General features: G+C 37.6%; 2 protein-coding genes across 2 annotated transcripts; one reads left to right on the forward strand and one right to left on the reverse strand.

Annotated features, from left to right (window-relative positions):
• Positions 1–307: 307 nt before the first annotated feature.
• On the reverse strand, positions 308–1,702 carry LOC138872856 (uncharacterized). The gene is made up of 2 exons (XM_070151277.1): positions 1,531–1,702; positions 308–1,044 (listed from the first exon to the last, which is right to left on the reverse strand). Exons 1-2 carry the CDS (start codon positions 1,700–1,702, stop codon positions 308–310), a joined length of 909 nt encoding a protein of 302 aa, XP_070007378.1.
• Positions 1,703–6,718: 5,016 nt separating this feature from the next.
• Positions 6,719–13,688, forward strand: LOC104240392 (condensin complex subunit 2). The gene is made up of 13 exons (XM_009795232.2): positions 6,719–7,077; positions 7,156–7,257; positions 7,591–7,708; positions 8,152–8,225; positions 8,309–8,369; positions 8,460–8,660; positions 8,778–9,061; positions 9,168–9,312; positions 9,443–9,693; positions 9,775–9,805; positions 10,412–10,563; positions 11,669–11,770; positions 13,275–13,688. Exons 1-13 carry the CDS (start codon positions 6,850–6,852, stop codon positions 13,488–13,490), a joined length of 1,965 nt encoding a protein of 654 aa, XP_009793534.1. The 5' UTR covers positions 6,719–6,849; the 3' UTR covers positions 13,491–13,688.
• The last annotated feature ends 3,778 nt before the right edge of the window (positions 13,689–17,466 follow it).

A 17,466-nucleotide genomic window follows, 5' to 3' on the forward strand; every position in this document is an offset into this window, starting at 1 on the left:
TCATAAGATCCATAAAGGCTGCTGAGGCATTTGTAAGCCCAAAAGACATGCCAAGGAATTAAAAATGGCCATACTTTGTCCTAAATGCTGTTTTTGGGATATCTATATCCCTGACTCGTAGCTGATGATAACCGGATCGCAAGTCGATCTTCGAAAAGCATTTGGCACCTTGTAACTGGTCGAACAAGTCATCAATCCGTGGAAGAGGATACTTATTCTTGATAGTGACTTTATTTAGTTGCCTGTAGTCAATACACATCCACAAGGAGCCATCTTTCTTTCGAACAAAGAGCACCGGAGCACCTCATCATGGGGATGTACTTGGACTAATAAAGCCTTTATCGAGCAAGTCCTTCAGTTGTTCCTTCAATTCCCTTAGCTCTGCAAGAGCCATTCTATAGGGAGGAATGGATATAGGTTGCGTATCAGGAAGCAAATCTATAGCGAAATTGATTTCTCTTTTGGGGGGAATTCCTGGAAGCTCGTCAGGGAATACCGTCGGGAATTCATTCACAATAGGAACCGATTGAAGAGTCTCTGGCTCCTTATATATATCCCTGACATGAACCAGATGGTATATACAACCTTTAGCAATAAACTTCCGAGCCCTAAGGTATGAAATAAACTTACCCTTGGGCGTGGCTGCATTACCTTTCCATTCAAAGACAGGCTCACCTGGAAAATGAAATCGGACAAACTTTGCACGACAATCAATATTAGCATAACAAGCTGCCAACCAATCCATACCTATAATGACATCGAGGTCTAGCATAACCAATTCCACTAAATCAACAAAAGTTGGACGGTCATTAATTAACACTGTACAACCTCGATAGACATGATTAGCTACAATAGAGTCGCCAACTGGCGTAGACACCTCAACTAGCTGTGGCAACAACTCAGATCTCATGTCAAGCTTACCAACAATAAATGGAGTAATATATGAAAATGTAGAGCCGGGATCTACCAATGCATAAATGACATGAGAATGTATTGTCAATATACCTGTGACAATATCTGGGGATGCCTCTGAATCCTGTCGCCCTGTGAGTGCATAAAAGCGGTTCTGGCCACCACTAGAACCTGAGGTGTCTCCTCCACCTCTCCCCTACCACGTCCCTGAGTAGACTGTGGAACTGGTCGGGAAGCACGGACTGAGGGCGAAGAGGCTGCTGTGGATCCTGAAGGCTGAGCTGGTGCACCTCTACCTAACCCCGGGCACCGGCTAATAAAATGTCCTATCTGCCCACAATGATAACATGCACTCGAACCCTGTCTACATTGCCTGGTGTGCAGCTTACCGCACTCAGTACATGGAGGAATAGGCTGTCTCCTTTGTGCGGAATGCTCCTGTCGACGGCCCTCAGGCGCCTGAGCTCTGCCACGGTCCTGACTGAATATAACGATCAAACCGTTGGCCCTGCATCTGTGGTGGGAAACTACCTGCTAATCAAGGTGGATATTGATGGAGTGGGGGCTTGAAATCACACTGTGGCTCCCTATAAGACCCCATAGTACAAGCCCTCTTACTCTGCTCCCTATCCCTGCGAGTATCACGAATCTGACGGGAAAGGTCCTCTGTAATCTGAGCGAAAGCCTGTATGCGGGAAATATCTACATCATCCGATAGGGATGCTACCCTACAGTCTCTAATCAGATGATCCCCCAAACCATCCACATAATGATGAAATCTAGCCCTCATGGTACGTACAATATCTGGTGCATACCTCGCCAAAGAATTAAGCTATAATCCCTCATACTCATATCCCCCTGCTTCAGGCTAAGAAACTGGTCAAGACGGGCCTCCCAAACCTCCAGTGGCAAATAATGGGCTAAAAAAGCCTTAGAGAAGTCCTCCCACTCTGCTGACGGAGCATCAGGTCCTCTAGATCTCTCTCATGCCTCATACCATAGGACGACTACATCACGTAGTCGAAAAGAAGCCAACTCCACAGCCTCGGTGACGGAGGCATGCATCATCCTCAATACTCTATACATTTAGTCTACAAAGTCCTGGGGATCCTCAGTGGAACTGGATCCTATAAATAATGGAGGGGCCAAGTGAAGAAACTCTCATACCGTCGAGCTTCCTGTCCGATCTCTCTGGGCATCTGCTCCCGACTTTAGTTGTCGCTCATGAATAGAAACCATCCTAGTCAGCAACTGAACTGCCTTCCTCATCCCCTGCTCCCCAGTCTCTGATGGCAGAACAACAGGTGCTAGAGGTCCTGTGTCTCTTGCTGCCTCAGGTACTAATATAACTGGTGAGGCTGGGGGTACTGCATCTCCCTAGGCTCCAACAAGTGCCGGGGAAGCTGAAACTAGGGGTACTGGAGACTCACTGTGTGCCTCTAAGGGAAATCTATACCTCTGACCCGGTGGGGAACAACTGGTACCTTCCTCCGGATCCATACCTATCTCTCGATGTGCCATCTCCTCAGCGTAGGTAGCCTATTAGATAAGAAACACAAAGCACAATTTAGATTTCATATGTTCTTATAACTTCGCTCTATAGCATGATTTATTAATTGAAAGAAATGTAACCATTCCTAAATGCCTCATAGCCTCCTGATTATAAGTGTGGTGCACAACACACTCATAAGCAAGACTCTACTAGACACGGCTTGTGGACTCCCTGGGATACGATCTGCTCTAATACCAAGTTTATCACGCCCCAAATTAGGGGAGGCACGACTGGCACTCGATACTGTATTTGATCGAGTTAGCCACTAAACATACTAGCTAACTAAACTGGGGCCCAACAGATCGAGCAGCACAACATCTGAAATACTAAGCCTGGACCGTTAAAGTCATGACATGAATAACAATAAGCCATATAAACAAAGGTAGACGAGCCAAAATAATAAAGTACTAGTTGGCCGACGAGGCCGCGATTGGAGACATACATGCCTACACACATATATATATATGCCAAGCCTATGGGCTAGATACTGAAAGCTGCAAAAAGAAACCCAGAATACTGTGTCCATAATAGCCTCTAAGAGTGTCATAAGCACTGTCGGAACAAGGCCCCGACTATACCCAAACTGTACACTAAAGTAACCATCCTATGAAATCTCCAGGAAGAGGTGGAGCTTACCAACTCACAGCTGAACCCCGAAATTCTAGCAGAGAGGTCGATCAAAGTCCCTACCTGGAACTGCATGCACGAAACAAAAATGCAGTGTCGCCAGGCAACGAGACATCAGTACGCATAAAAATGTACTGGTATGTAAGGTAGAAAGTAGAATCATACATAGCTGATGTAAAAAAAAGGTAATAGAGATACCACGTGACACTGAAACTCTAATAGCCTCCATGGCCAACATCTGACTTCATAGTAATCAAATATGCATGGTATGCTCGTGTAATCGTATATCGTGAATACATATATATTGATGCAAATGCATGACATACCCAACCAAATGCTAGCAATGGCGGTCTCTCCCGGTAGCTAACCGGTATCATATTGCCAACCTGTGGCCATCTATACAATATATATAGTTTTCCGGGCAAATAGGCCCCTTACCTCCGATTATAGCTCGAAGTCCATGCATAATATGCCATGTATGATATGAACTTTGAATGCACATAATAGGCCATAGCAACAACTTAGCCTATCTTGGCTCATTGGTACTCTTATTCTTATAATCTCATAATCACCTTCGTATCGCATACAATTGTCTCGTGGAACCTCATATGTTTTTTTTAAATAAATAAGCTTGAAAACTTAACTCGACTTTTAGGAAGATAACTTAACTCTGAAGATGTTCATAAAAAGCTTAAGGTGTTTCACTTAGTCCTTATACCTGATTTCTTGATAATTAGTAAAGGAAAGTATATCAAAAATCAAGTGTTTTAATAGTTTAAACGTAAAATTTATATTTGAGATTTTTGGAAATCGATGTGTCACTTTAGAGATTTTAAAATATACTTTAACAAGGAAGAAAGACTGATCGTAAATACTAAATGCCTTTATTTTTGTTTAGTCACACAACCCAAAGACGAATAAGAATTCATATATATATAGACATATGGATAAGAAAGCCGACAAAATGACATATATAGATGTCGAATACCCTAATTAACCGAACAAGTGGAATATCAACCTAATAGCATCATGAAAATACTTCAGCTATGATCCCAATGCCTTTCACAGAAGATTTTTCTAGCAATAGAATAGTAAAATATCACATTTGACGTCTTAGGAATTTCCAAGAATTCGTGCAAAAAGGAAGGACGAAGGTTAGCCTTAACATACCTTTCCAACGAACGTCTGAATGCTTGTAGTTCCTTCACGAAAGTTGTTCCTTACGTCCTAAGCTTCATAAAAACTATATATATGCATCTTATATGCACCTATAAACAATTCATAATTGAGTTTAAATCGGCAGATTTGCCATATGGCCCTAACTTGACGAAACGTCCGTAGAACTTTGTAAAAACGATCATAAAAGAGTCCCAAGATGATTACCTTGGAAAATCAAGTATAAAACCTGAAGAACCAGCAAGAACAACAAATTCCTATCTTCAAAAAATAGCTCCAAACACAGCTAATAGAAAGGGAAAACGATTGCAAAGCGTAGAGATTGAGTTTCTAGGCACGGGGACAAACTTTAATGGTAGAAATCGTTAAAAACGTACCTTAATCACTCAAGAACACCATGAAACTCTCTCTTCAGCTCCCTCACTGTTTTGGGACGAAAATGAAATGTTTTGGGATATTACAAGTCGGATTTGCCGACTTATACCACTTGTTTGACCCTACTCGGTTCGCGACCTGGTTTCAGCCTGGACAGTTCGGGGTAAAACAATCATAACTTTTTACTCCAATGTCCGTTTGATGTGAGGTTTTTCTTGGTTGCGAACTAGACTTGTATACCTTCGATTCGATAGGTTGTGGGTCCCATAAATCATTATATATTGGGAGAAATGATCTGATACATTTGACCTAAAGTTTAGAAAAATTATTAGAGAAATTTACGATAACCTTTGCCGACTTTTATTTCGCAACTTGCTTGACTCCAAAACTTAGCATGTGACCCGTGTGATATTATAATACCTCACAACACACTATTATTAGCATATTAGACACTTTTAGTCTTATCCCACAGGTGTAAGTTAACTTAAACCTTCCGAACGGGCGGGGTGCTACCCGAGCCATTTCTTTATCCACGAACCTTTGTTTAAGGGATTCCTTTGACCTAAAGCTTTAGTTAGTTCCTTGATATTACCAAACATTTTCAGTCTTATTCTCCCAATGTGTTATACCCAATCGTATATACCTAATATAACCACGCCACGTTACGTATCTTACGTAAGAGAAGAGAAAAAAACACATGGGTCTCACAGATACTCACAAACCGAGATGGCCTTGGTCTTCCAAATAAGGGAGAAATTGTGAGCTTTACTACTATAGACTATTGTTGAATGTAAGTGCACTACACGTAGTTTGCTCAAATTAATAGTAGCACACGTGTACGTGTGAGAAGACATGCATGATTACCTATTTACCATTAAATTTTTTGAAATCTCAATGTTCGTCCCAATGTCCGTTCATCATAAGTTCGGCTTCTAAATAACAATAATAATGGGTCATTTGGTTTGCAAATAAGTTATGCAAAAGTTGTAATGTGCAAATTAGTACTAATACTAAAGTTGTATCGTAGAGATTATATCTTGTTAAATACTTTCAAAGAAAAATGAGGAAATAAATCTGATGAGGATTATAAGAGATTTTTTTTATCATTTTCTATTTTTGGTCGTGTATTACTAACACTCATATTCTTATTTCACACTCAACTATATTTATAGTCTGTTTGGCCACGGAAATGTTTTTTTTCTTAAAAGTGCTCTACTCAAGTACTTTAGGTGAGAAACAGTTTGTGTTTAGCTAATTAATTTGAAAAATACTTCTGAGCAGCATTTAGTGTTTGGCCAAGCTTTTAAAAATTGCTTCTAAGTGTATTTTTTTTTTTCAAAAGTGTTTTTCAAAAAAGTTCTTTTGAAGAGAAGTTATCTTTTTCTTCTTCTCCAAGACTGCTTCTGTTTCTCCTCAAAAATACTTTTGTTTTCTTCCAAAAGCTTGGCTAAATACTTCAACTATGAAAAAAAAAACACTTTTTTCTGAAAAATTTTTTTAGGATTGGAGAAACTTTGCCAAATAGGCTATTAAAATGATACATACATTTTTGCGGTATTTATGAAAAGACTAACAACTTAACAACGAATTAATTAATTAGTATTAATGTATTATGAAGTTTTATGTTGGGATTAAATTTGCTACAGTACTACTCCCTCCGTCTCATATTATGCGTTTGAGTTTTTTTTTACACAACCCCCTAAAAAATATTAATAGAAAATAGATTGGACTATTCTACCCTTATTTATGTCATAACATATAATCTCTCTTTATTAAGTATTTATTCTATTTATATATTATCTTCATCTTCAAAAATAATTACTTACTAAGGGTAAAAAAGGACAAAAATAATCAGTTTTGTCTTAAATTTTTAAAATAACAAATAATTTAAAACAATTATTTTTGGTAACCTTGTTAATACGAGAGGGAAGGAGTATATTCTACATATACCAACCAAACCGCTCTTGGCAAAACAGAAAAAGAAAAAAGATAAAATTGCTTTGCACCAGCGTCCCAAATTCAAAATTTCAAAAGGTGGGAAAAACTCGATTTACTTTCCCAAATCCGGCCGACAATCAGAAGCTCCATTCTCCACACCCCCACCGGAAACATCCACCGTCCCACACTTTCAAAATCACACCACACCACTTCTCCGTTTCACTTCCGGTGACCGTAAAGTCCACTAAATCTGTAAACTGACAACAGCAATGGCCGAAACCCTAAGCCCTAATACCAAACAGAAAGGCCCATTTTCTCCGACAAAATTTGTCTTGGGCTCCAATGATGACAAGCTTGAACGTGCTCGGGCACGCGCCGCCCGTGCTGCCGTTATCCGTCGCAAACCACTCCCTGTCCCGCCTCCGTCATCTACTTGCCTTGACGAGCAGCAGATTCTCGAACTCTTCCAGAATTGCATCAAACTCGCCAGTGAAAATGTCTCACTTCTACTAAGTTTTGTTCACATTTCCTTATAGATGAATATTCATTTGACTTTTATCTCTACTTGGAAACAGAAAATTAATCAGAAGAATACTTGGGAGCTAGGTTTGATTGATCATCTATGCGAAATCGTTAAAGTTGAACAAGAGAATGATTCTGAGACCAACTTTCAGAAGGTAGCTTTTTGATCTTATCACGCAGACACAATTTTTTGATTTCTGGTTATACCGTGTGTGTGTGTGTTTGGAAGGGCGGCGGTTGGTTTAAAGTTTCAAACTTAAGTGTGAATGTACACTTAGTTAGATATGTTTCTAGGATGTTCCACTGAATTTCGTGCACGAGCAGTGGCAATGGCCTATGGATATGATGCCATCCTATTGCACTTTGTAACATATATATAAAATGCAAACCACGGATCGCTAACCTTAAAATCATAACTTTCTCATTTTGCAGGCACAAACATACTATGCTGACATGTTTGTTTGCTATTTGTGATTTTATGATTTTAGGCTAGTTGTACTCTTGAGGCTGGAGTTAAGATTTACTCAATGAGGGTGGACTCAGTACATTCAGAGGCATATAAAGTTCTTGGAGGAATCAATCGTGTTGGTAAAGGAAATGATCAAGGTATGTTTTGATTTTGTGCATACAATGCACTCTTTATCAGGTTTCTAGCTGGGTAATGCCTTATAAGAATAATTCTACATCATTGGTAGCTTTCTTTATGCTTAATTGTTTTTTTTGTTTGTTATTTTTCCAAATTACATTGTCTTTCTAGTTTGAATCTTCCCTGAAGAATACTTCGTGAATCAAAATTTATTTCCTCTTTTATCTTCTCATTTTAATCGTGTGCCTTCTCATGCCAAGGCATTCAAAATATTGGAACGACTCTTTATCTTTTTGATCTAATTATTTATGCTTCCAAACCTTTCTCGACGTTGTTTACTCTCTCTCTCTCTCTCTCCCTCCCTATTTGCCTTCTTCTTAGGTGCGTGCTGAATGTATGCGGAGTCGCCTAGACGCTTGGTGCATTTATTCTTCTATCTCTTAATATTTTGCTTGTATGCCAGATCCTGTTGTAGAGGATGCCAATGCTGAAAATGAGCAGGAGGAAGGTCACCCTAGAGAAGAGCAAGAAAAAAAGGTTAATACTTCACATTCTTCTTCTCTTTATGACAAACACAAAATAATTTCTTGTTCCTAAACTAATTTGAGTGACAATTGCAGCTATCGCCTTTATCAACACTAGAGTCATCATTCGATTCTATCAATGTGAAGAAATTTGATGGTATACACGCTTCTTATCTTTGGTATTTTTGTTCTTTGTCTGAATTTATCCTTTTTCACTTTATAAACGGTTCATTTGTGTATTTTGCAGCCGCTTTTGCTGTTGATCCTCTTTATCATCAGACATCAGCTCAGTTTGATGAAGGTGGTGCAAAGGGTCTTTTGTTGAATAACCTAGGAATCTATGGTACTTGCAGTGTCCTTTTTGATTCATGCGAGATACCTGGGAAGTCAATACCAGAAGAAATTCGGAATGATAGAACAGATTCCATTGATATATGTTTTGCTAAAGGTTTGTGGCTTTGGAATTATACGTAGTTTTGGGTTCTTTTTGTATTTAGATGCTGGAAGCTCCTTTGTGTGTGAGCCACTATCAATTGATTGCTATAAACTTTTTCCGTTAGTATAGATTGTGTTGAAGAAATGGTATTGAATATGCCCAAGAAGGACGAGATATCACCGAGTCTGAGGCATATGATTAGTCAATTCAGTGGAGAGATGCAGGTGCCAGCTGAAACAGATTTTTCTAGCCAGCTTTCACCAGAACAAACTTCTGAATCGTTTGGCCTAGATGTGGATGATGGTGATGTATTTGACAATTCTGGAGCCTGGCCGATGGATCATGATGATGGAATAGATGTGGCAGAACAAGGCTCTCACGATATTGATCAAATTTCATCAGGGCAACAGGAGGTGGCAAGCACACTTATTTGTTGTTGCCTTCAACACTAATTTGTAATTGAGGCCTTTGAAAAGAGAACAACTGAAATCTGGTATTTCTTTGGGCTTTGTCTTGCAGGGCACTGAACCATTTACTTTTCTCGATGCTGAAGATGATGACAGATCTGAGAGAGTTGATGATTACTTGTTTTTAAGTTTAGGATTTTCTTCAAAGCACAATTCCTGGGCTGGTCCTGATCATTGGAAGTATCGGAAGGTGAAAGGTAAGCTTTTTTAGGACTTCCAAAAGGAATGTTAACTTTTTCATCTCTCCTCTCTCTCCCGTCATGGTCATGGGAGAAACCTCTAGCACTTTAAGTTTCTTTGGTGTTTAATAACTCATCACATTCACAGTCTCAGAGGAGCCTTGCAAGGAAGATGGATCACCAGTAAAGACTAAGAAAACAAAGAGCAGAAAAGCAGAACCTGAAATTTCTTTCACAAAAGCATTGGACACTGATCTATCGCATGTCTTTGCTCCTCCAAAGAATCCCAAGTTACTACTCCTTCCAGCTAATAGAACATCGTGTAACAGGTTACTTCCAGAAGATTGTCATTATCAACCTGAGAATCTTGTGAAGCTGTTTCTCCGATCCAATGTCACGGTGAACTCTAGTTGCTTTGTGAGTTTGTTATCTGCTGATTACCTTAAAAATATTCTGATTGCCTATATTCTCTTGCCTTAGTGCCTCGGAAGGAGAGGAAAGAAAGTCCCAGGTGAGATAACTTTTATGCCCATCTGCTGTTGTTAAATTTTGTACTTTGATATATTTAAGGACATGCATAACATTTATGGGTGATAGATTCTGTTGCGGCAAGTTGATTTCAAACTGTAAATGCTGAATTTTTTATTCAAATACATTTTTGCTTGGTACACGTCTACTGGGACAGTAATGCAGGTGTGGCTTAACAAAGATGACAATTCTTTAAGTGTTTTAAATGATTTATGCTATTGCGTCTGAGTAGGATCTCAGAAACGGCCTCTCTACCCCCATGGTAGGTGTAAGTTCTGCATACACGCTACCCTCCCCTGACCCCACTTGTGGGATTATACTGAGTTGTTGTTGTTGTTGCATTTGAGTTGGATCTATGATGGTGCTTACCATGATATCTTTTTCTTTCCTTAACCCTTCTTCCCTATATACAGATTTCCTCTATTGGCTTCTCAACTATTTCCTAGATTTTGTCTTCTACTGCTTATAGAAGTAGCGTACTCCTGTTATTGCATATTTACTAGTTTTCTTCAGAAATAGGAATGTTACATATTGTGACAGATGAAACTTTTGTTATTATGTAACTTGACTAACCTGGTTCTTTGGTTAGATGAAGCCGGTCAACAAAGTGATGATTTTGGAGCTATGCCATCTTGGGATGATGATGGTGGATTTCCTGGGACTTTTGATGATACTTTTGATGATGGCAATGCATTTAGTGATGTTGAGGAGTCAAGTACACTTGTGTCTCAACCTCGCCAGGTTTGTTCCTCCTCTCAAATGTTGACTATTTTTACTTGTAGTAATCTAGATTCCTCTGAATGTAACTTAATTGCTATAGGCTAATGGGGAGCTCAAGACTTGAATCTTGATTAGATTAGGTTTGACCTAGAATTAGGAAAGAGATCATTATATATTATTTTAATGATGAAGGCAATTTCTTGGATGGCTAAAGTTGTTAACGGAAGTGAATGAGAACCGTGAGAGACTAGGGTTAATATCCCATCACAGGAAAAAAGTTTTGGTTATTTCTTCCCATTTGCCTAAGCCTTGATGTCTAAAGTTACCCGGTTCATGTGCTGGTGGGAGGTGGTAAGTACCTTGTGAAATAGGCGAGGTGTGCACAAGACCAGCGTTTAATAAAAGTTGTTAAAAGCATACTCTAGTTTAGCTCAAATAGAATCGAAGCTAAATAGTTGAAGATGTTGTCCTAATTTGGTGTCGAAACAAGATTGAGGTGAATCCCACTCTATATCCACTTTCCCTCTGATTTGGTCTCATGGACACTTAGGCAGATAAGGTATGATTTATACAGATTGAGATCTCCTGCAGAACTGTGATCTAAACATTTAAGCAACTTGTACTGGACTGGTTATGACCAATATTATCTTATGCAATTACCTGGCCCTATTGCTTCAAAAACCCTGTTTGCTGTTTTTTATTTTGATGAACTCCACGCCATTGGCTGATCTTTTAAATGCCTGTTTCTTTTTTTTTTCTTCGTCTTTTTGGCTGTTTGGTACTATTGGTAATAAGTCATTCTTTATGTTGAAAAGAAATAGCAATACTAAAAGTGAGAAACTTCAAGGAACTGGTAAGTATTAGTTCCTTTATTTCTTTAGGCTGAAAATGGAAGGAAGAAAAGAAACTTCAAATCATGTTATCTGTCAATTAATCTGTGGGAAGAAAAATGTCAAATGTTCACTTTGCTTGCTTAATGGAAACTTAATTCCCACAGTAAAACTTCATCTTTCTTTGCACAGTTGCTATTAGAAAATAATTTTGTTCCTCAGTGTAGAATCTGCTAGATGAAGAGCTTCTTTTGACGCAAACTGAAACCCTTAGTTTATCTTGTCTGAATTAACAGGTAAACAAGATTGAAGTCCAGTATGATAAAACATCCAAACAAGTAGATGTTCAAGTGCTTAAGGAAACGCTTTGGGACCAATTAAATCAAACATCAGTTAAGGTAAGTTCAAACTTTTTACTTCACTGGCAGTGTGTTCTTGGTTACATAGAAATGATTCTGATTTTGGCCTGGATGGGAGTGCATTTATGCATTTTTCCCCATGTAGAATTTCTACTAATATTCAACATAATTTGGAATTGACTTCTTAAGACCATGCCTAGTGATGATGCCACATGAAATGAAAAGGAGAGATTATTATTTAATGCTTACCCGGGAACATACAGGTCAAAACATTTTACTTTTTTGCTCTTCTTAAATAATAGCAAGTGAAAAGGTTGTAAAGAGATGAGTAAATGATTCATCGTTTTCTGTACTAACATACATGTGGAAAGTGGATATGTTATTTGAAACTAAAAGATTACTTCTACTTATATATATCTTTTGTTGGTTGGTTTTGTGACAGTTTCATTTCTCTTTAAACAAAGAGTACGCAGTTGATTGATTAAATGAATTTGAATTCTTGGAACTTATGAAAGTTGTATTTAAAATGAACAATAAATTTTGCCAAACAGTTAGTGATGTCCCAAACAAAAAGATTTTGATATAAACTAAGGTGGAGGCAATAAATGGGGCTGAATTATCTTTTTGCTCATAATTTCTTTCACTTATTATTATAAAGTAGTTTACCTGACACTCTTAGGGGTACATTTTCAACTCATAGCTAGAAATTCATGCCAAGTCAACTTGTAGGTTCATTTGGGATGGAAGGAGTTTGTTCTGCATTTTGCATGAACACCACCTAATTCTCCCTTATTCCGAGCTCCTAAATTGAGTATAGTACTCTGCTCTTGCTCTATATCTCAAACTCCAATATAACAGAGCGACTAAGTAGATGAGAAGGAAATTTGTAGATAACTAATCAAGTATGTAAATTTTCTGGATATCTGACGTGGAAATCAAGTCTGTAGGCACAGGATCCTTTCGTTTTCTGTAAATAAGCTTGCTGATTGACCGTGGATCCACCTTGAATCCCTCAATAGGATGGGAAGGTGTAAGGCAAATGATTATAACTACATAGTCATTAATGCGATTGTAGAACTACTAAACTGTCTGACAATATAACATTTTCTCTAACCAATCTTTTCTTAATAGCTGTCTTTGTTGTATTCACATTGTTGTTTTGCATAGTTTTGTGTTATTGTCCTTTCACTTATTTGTTGTGGTTATTTTCTTTTTGGTATCTTTTGTTGTTACATGTCTTTTCTCTTGTTTCTTTTATGATATTATTGCCTCTCTTGTTGCGCCGAGAGTCTCCTGGAAACAACCTCTCTGCCCTTTTCGGGGTAGGGGTAAGGTCTGCGTACACTCTACTCTCCCTAGACCCTACTAGTGGGATTTTACTGGGTATGTTGTTGAATCTTTTCTTAATAGATGTGGTTAAAGACTCCTTTTGTTAAGCAGTTCCTCAATTGATCAGCATGACATTCTAATCGACGGGGCTTTATTTGTTTACTTATTAGCTTGTTTATTGGACATCTATATTCATTCACATCTTAATATACAGGAAGAAAGTGTATCTTTCAAGCACATCTTGGCTGCTTTTCCAAATGAATGCAGAGCGTCAGCATCGATTGAGGCTATATCTCCACATTTATGCTTTATTTGCTTGTTGCATCTTGCAAATGAACATGGATTACGGATACAAGGTTGTGTCAACTTGGATGACCTCAGTATACAGCTCGAAGCTCACAATAATAGTCTCCCTAATGCTGTGGCCTAAACAATCTTTTTCAGTTTTTGCTTTTACTACTGTAATGTATATCAGATGTAGATTGGCCTCATTTATTGCACATGCTGCTTTCCTTTCTGGGATGGAGCAGTATAGGATCCTGGAGTGAATGTTTTATTGTATTTCCAAGTTATAGGTTAATTAGATACCAACAAACAGTTATGAATGTAACCAGTATCCTTGTGGTCATTCTTGTCCTCGAGTTGACTACCAGTAATCTGTGTAGATGCAGTCTGGGGGTCCGATGTTTATTGGGAAAATTTCATAAAACACTATCTTTTAGTAGTAATTAGTCATTTATAGATACCACTTGCTATATTACGGATTATAGATATCGTTTCTGTGGTTATAAGATGTATTTAAGCTATTGTATTCATGAATACAATAGCAAAAATAGGCGTGAATTAGGGAAGTCCAGCTAATCAGTTGTTGTATTCGATTGTATTCATGGAGTGAAACGTGGGATTACAGCTGGACAGATTATTGTATTCGACTGTATTCACGACGTGAAATAGGGGATTACACTGTTTTTAAAACAGAAAGTGAATCAATTAACATAATAGACTCCTAATATAATTTAACAAACTCAATTATAACACATAAATTTTGTATTTTCAGTTATAAAAAAGATGTTCAACCGAAAAATACACAAAAAACAGAGCAATCTTCAGAGAAATTATATAATACATCTGAATACATAAATTATATTAATTAAAAAAGTGAATACAATGAAATACATAGAATACAACGGGAGAAATACAATGGAAACAAAATAGTGAATACAATGAAATACAACGAAATACATTGAATTACAATGAAAAAAAGACAATGAATACAATGAAATACATGAAAATACATTAAAATATATTAACAGAAAATCAAGTTGCTCAGCCCCAAACTTCCTCGTCTTTGTTCAAGAACAAACCCTAATTTTAATGCAGAGCGTTAGAGCGCTGTGCTCGGAATTTTAGTGGTAGAATAAGACATACGACTAATTGATCATGGTGTCACCAGCCATTCAGGGCAGGCCTATTTGCTCTAATGTGGACAGCAGTGGCTGGGTGACTTCTACTAATTCAGCTTTCCATTACTTTCCTCTTGAAATGGATTTTTTCTCTTTTGATTTCTTATTTCCGCTTTGACGTAGGCGGCCAGAATTTACATTAAGTTGATGAAGAATCAAGTTTACCCCTAATTGTAAGTAGATTTTTAATGTCAGGCATCAAGCATTCCGTGATACACACAAAAAAAAAAGAATCTTCCTCTTTAAGCACTGTTACAATGGAGGATATCGATGGAGGAGAAAATCGCAAGCGAATTAGACAGAAAAGAGGAAGAGAATTTGAAATTTTAATGGGATGGAGAAGAGAATGGGATGTATCAGAATAAAGAGAGAAAGAAAATATTGTAACTGATTAGCGTATTTAGTGGCTTAGGGCTAGGAGGTAACCAAAATTAAATATTTTGCTATAAAATTAAAAGGTATCTATTCTCTTGGGTTTTTCGGAGAATTGTGGCTATCTCATGGGTTAAATTTACCAGTAAATGATCTCAGTATCCGAAACAGTCTCTTTACCTGCGCAAGGTAGAGGCTAGGTCTGCGTACACATACCTTTCACATACCCTATTTGTGGGATTATAGTCTATATTGTTATTTTTGTTGATCTTAGTAACAGTTCACTGGCGGCATGAGTCGGGCCACTGGACAGTCCGAACGTCATAAGAGTTGTTTTTATCAATTTCCCCATCTTTACTATCTCCAACATCTCAATTCATAGTGCTAATATAACAAAAGTAAAAGGTTATGGCGATAGAGCAAAAAACATTGTTACTATAAACAAACAACGATATAGATAAATAACATGTTAGTACTTAGTAAATTATTGATTTTCTCAACTAATTATTTTCAACTCATAACTAATCAATTTTCTTAAAAAAAAAATAACTTGCTGATTAAGACTGAAGCAAAAAGCGCTACGTACTCACAACTATATTGAAAATCACCATCGGGATTTTTAAACATTACAATAAAGCATAAAAACCCAGCTGAAATTATTTTTGAACAAACTGACAAAAAAATCAAATATCGCATTTAAAAAGAAAGCAAAATAATATCTTACCAAAACTAAATACATGTCATGATTTCCTGCAGCATGCGAATTACTCTCATAATTTTCTAGCTCTTGGGCTCAGTACTTTTCTTGGTTCTCTAAATCTTCAAAACCTTCTTCACAATCTTTTGTTCCTCTACTAAAAAGACTTTCATGATCACGTATTTGACGAAGACATCAAGTAATTAGTACTACTAAACCCAGTGCACGTGATAAATGCAGACGCAGTGGCATGATATTTCTAGGTTGACGTTAAATAGACAAGGCAAAGACATGATCGTACTACTTCTACCAATCCTCTCCATTTTATACTCAGTATTTGAGTTTATATGAAGTTTAAGAAAATAAAAAAGTTTTTTTTGTATGTTTCAAAACTACCCCAAGAACTTGTGATTTTACATATGACATTCTATTACTCGCAAAGATTCTTCTTTTAACAAATATTACTCACAAAGATTACGACTGTCTAAACATGTCTTCAAATATTTTTCGCTCATAATGTTGTACGTGAGTAGTGTTGAAAATGGCAAACTCCCACATCGGTGGGAGACTTAATTTGGAAAGAATTTCTCCCCTATAAAAGAAGACCTAATGTTTAGGATTTAAACACACCTCTCATTTGCCTTCTTATCTTCTTAAGACATTTGTTTCTTCTCTCTTTAGTATTATTTCACTTGTATTTTTGGAGTGGAATAAAATATTGGTTGTGTCCGAGGAAGTAGGCAAAATTGGCCGAACCTCGTAAATTCTGGTGTTCCTTTTATTATTGCTTTATTGTCTTATTTATTATTTGGTGGATGTCATAATTTTTGGTATAGTAGTTGTGATTCATTCACACTATATACATTTGGCTTCCGCAACAATTGGTATCAGAGCCAAGGTAATGTCTAAGTATGCTCTGTGGTTGCAGCATAGTCTGATCTTCCACATCAGAAAAGATTTATCTTGGTAACTGAGTCAAGATTCTGTCTGAGTATGCTTTGTGGTTGCAGCTTAGTCTGATCTTCCACACCAGAAAGGAAATAATCTTGATTTGTGTCGTCAGCTATTAAATAATATTTGTGTCATAGATGGGAGACAACAAACAAGAAGAATCTACATCAAGTGTCAACAATACGTCATCATTGGCATCTTCGCTTATGACAAGAATTGTGTCAAATGCGAAATTTGCGGTAGAATTTTTTAACGGGTCAGGACATTTTGGGATGTGGCAAGGCGAGGTTCTAGATGTCCTTTTTCAACAAGGGCTAGATCTTGCCATTGAAGAAAAAAGACCAGATGTTATTGGAGAAGAAGATTGGAGAATTATCAACCGTGTTGCTTGCGGTACCATTCGATCCTACCTTGCTAGAGAGCAGAAATATCCATACACAAAGGAAACTTTTGCAAGTAAATTATGGAAAGCACTGGAGGATAAATTTTTGAAGAAAAATAGTCAAAATAAATTGTACATGATGAAGAGACTGTTTCGCTTCACCTATGTTCCCGGTACCACGATGAATGAACATATCACCAGTTTCAATAAGTTGGTCACAGATTTGCAAAATATGGATGCAATTTTTGATGATGGTGACTTGGACTTGATGTTGTTGGGGTCATTTCCTAATGAGTACGAGCACCTTGAAACTACTCTACTCCATGGAAATGACAAAATTTCTCTCAGAGAAGTTTGTTCGGCTTTGTACAGCTATGAACAAAGAAAGGGAGAAAAACAGAAGGGCGGAGAAGGAGAAGCACTGGTTGTGAGGGGTCGTCCTCAAAATCAAATGAGGACAAAGAAAGGAAGATCCAAGTCAAGATTTAGACCCAGCAAAGATGAATGTGCCTTTTATCGAGAAAAGGGGCACTGGAAGAAA

This window comes from Nicotiana sylvestris, chromosome 7 (genome assembly GCF_000393655.2).
Source record: "Nicotiana sylvestris chromosome 7, ASM39365v2, whole genome shotgun sequence".
Classification (NCBI taxonomy): Eukaryota; Viridiplantae; Streptophyta; class Magnoliopsida; order Solanales; family Solanaceae; genus Nicotiana; species Nicotiana sylvestris.

What these genes read in the sequence shown, in the direction of transcription:
- LOC138872856 (XM_070151277.1), bottom strand. Translation starts at nt 1,702, where the DNA reads ATGAGGGCTAGATTTCATCATTATGTGGATGGTTTGGGGGATCATCTG. An exon ending in TCGCAGGGATAGGGAGCAGA is followed by an intron (nt 1,045 to 1,530) that starts GTAAGAGGGCTT and finishes ATGCACTCACAG; the next exon opens with GGCGACAGGATTCAGAGGCA.
- LOC104240392 (XM_009795232.2), top strand. Translation starts at nt 6,850, where the DNA reads ATGGCCGAAACCCTAAGCCCTAATACCAAACAGAAAGGCCCATTTTCT. An exon ending in CTGAGACCAACTTTCAGAAG is followed by an intron (nt 7,258 to 7,590) that starts GTAGCTTTTTGA and finishes TTATGATTTTAG; the next exon opens with GCTAGTTGTACTCTTGAGGC. An exon ending in GAGAAGAGCAAGAAAAAAAG is followed by an intron (nt 8,226 to 8,308) that starts GTTAATACTTCA and finishes TGACAATTGCAG; the next exon opens with CTATCGCCTTTATCAACACT.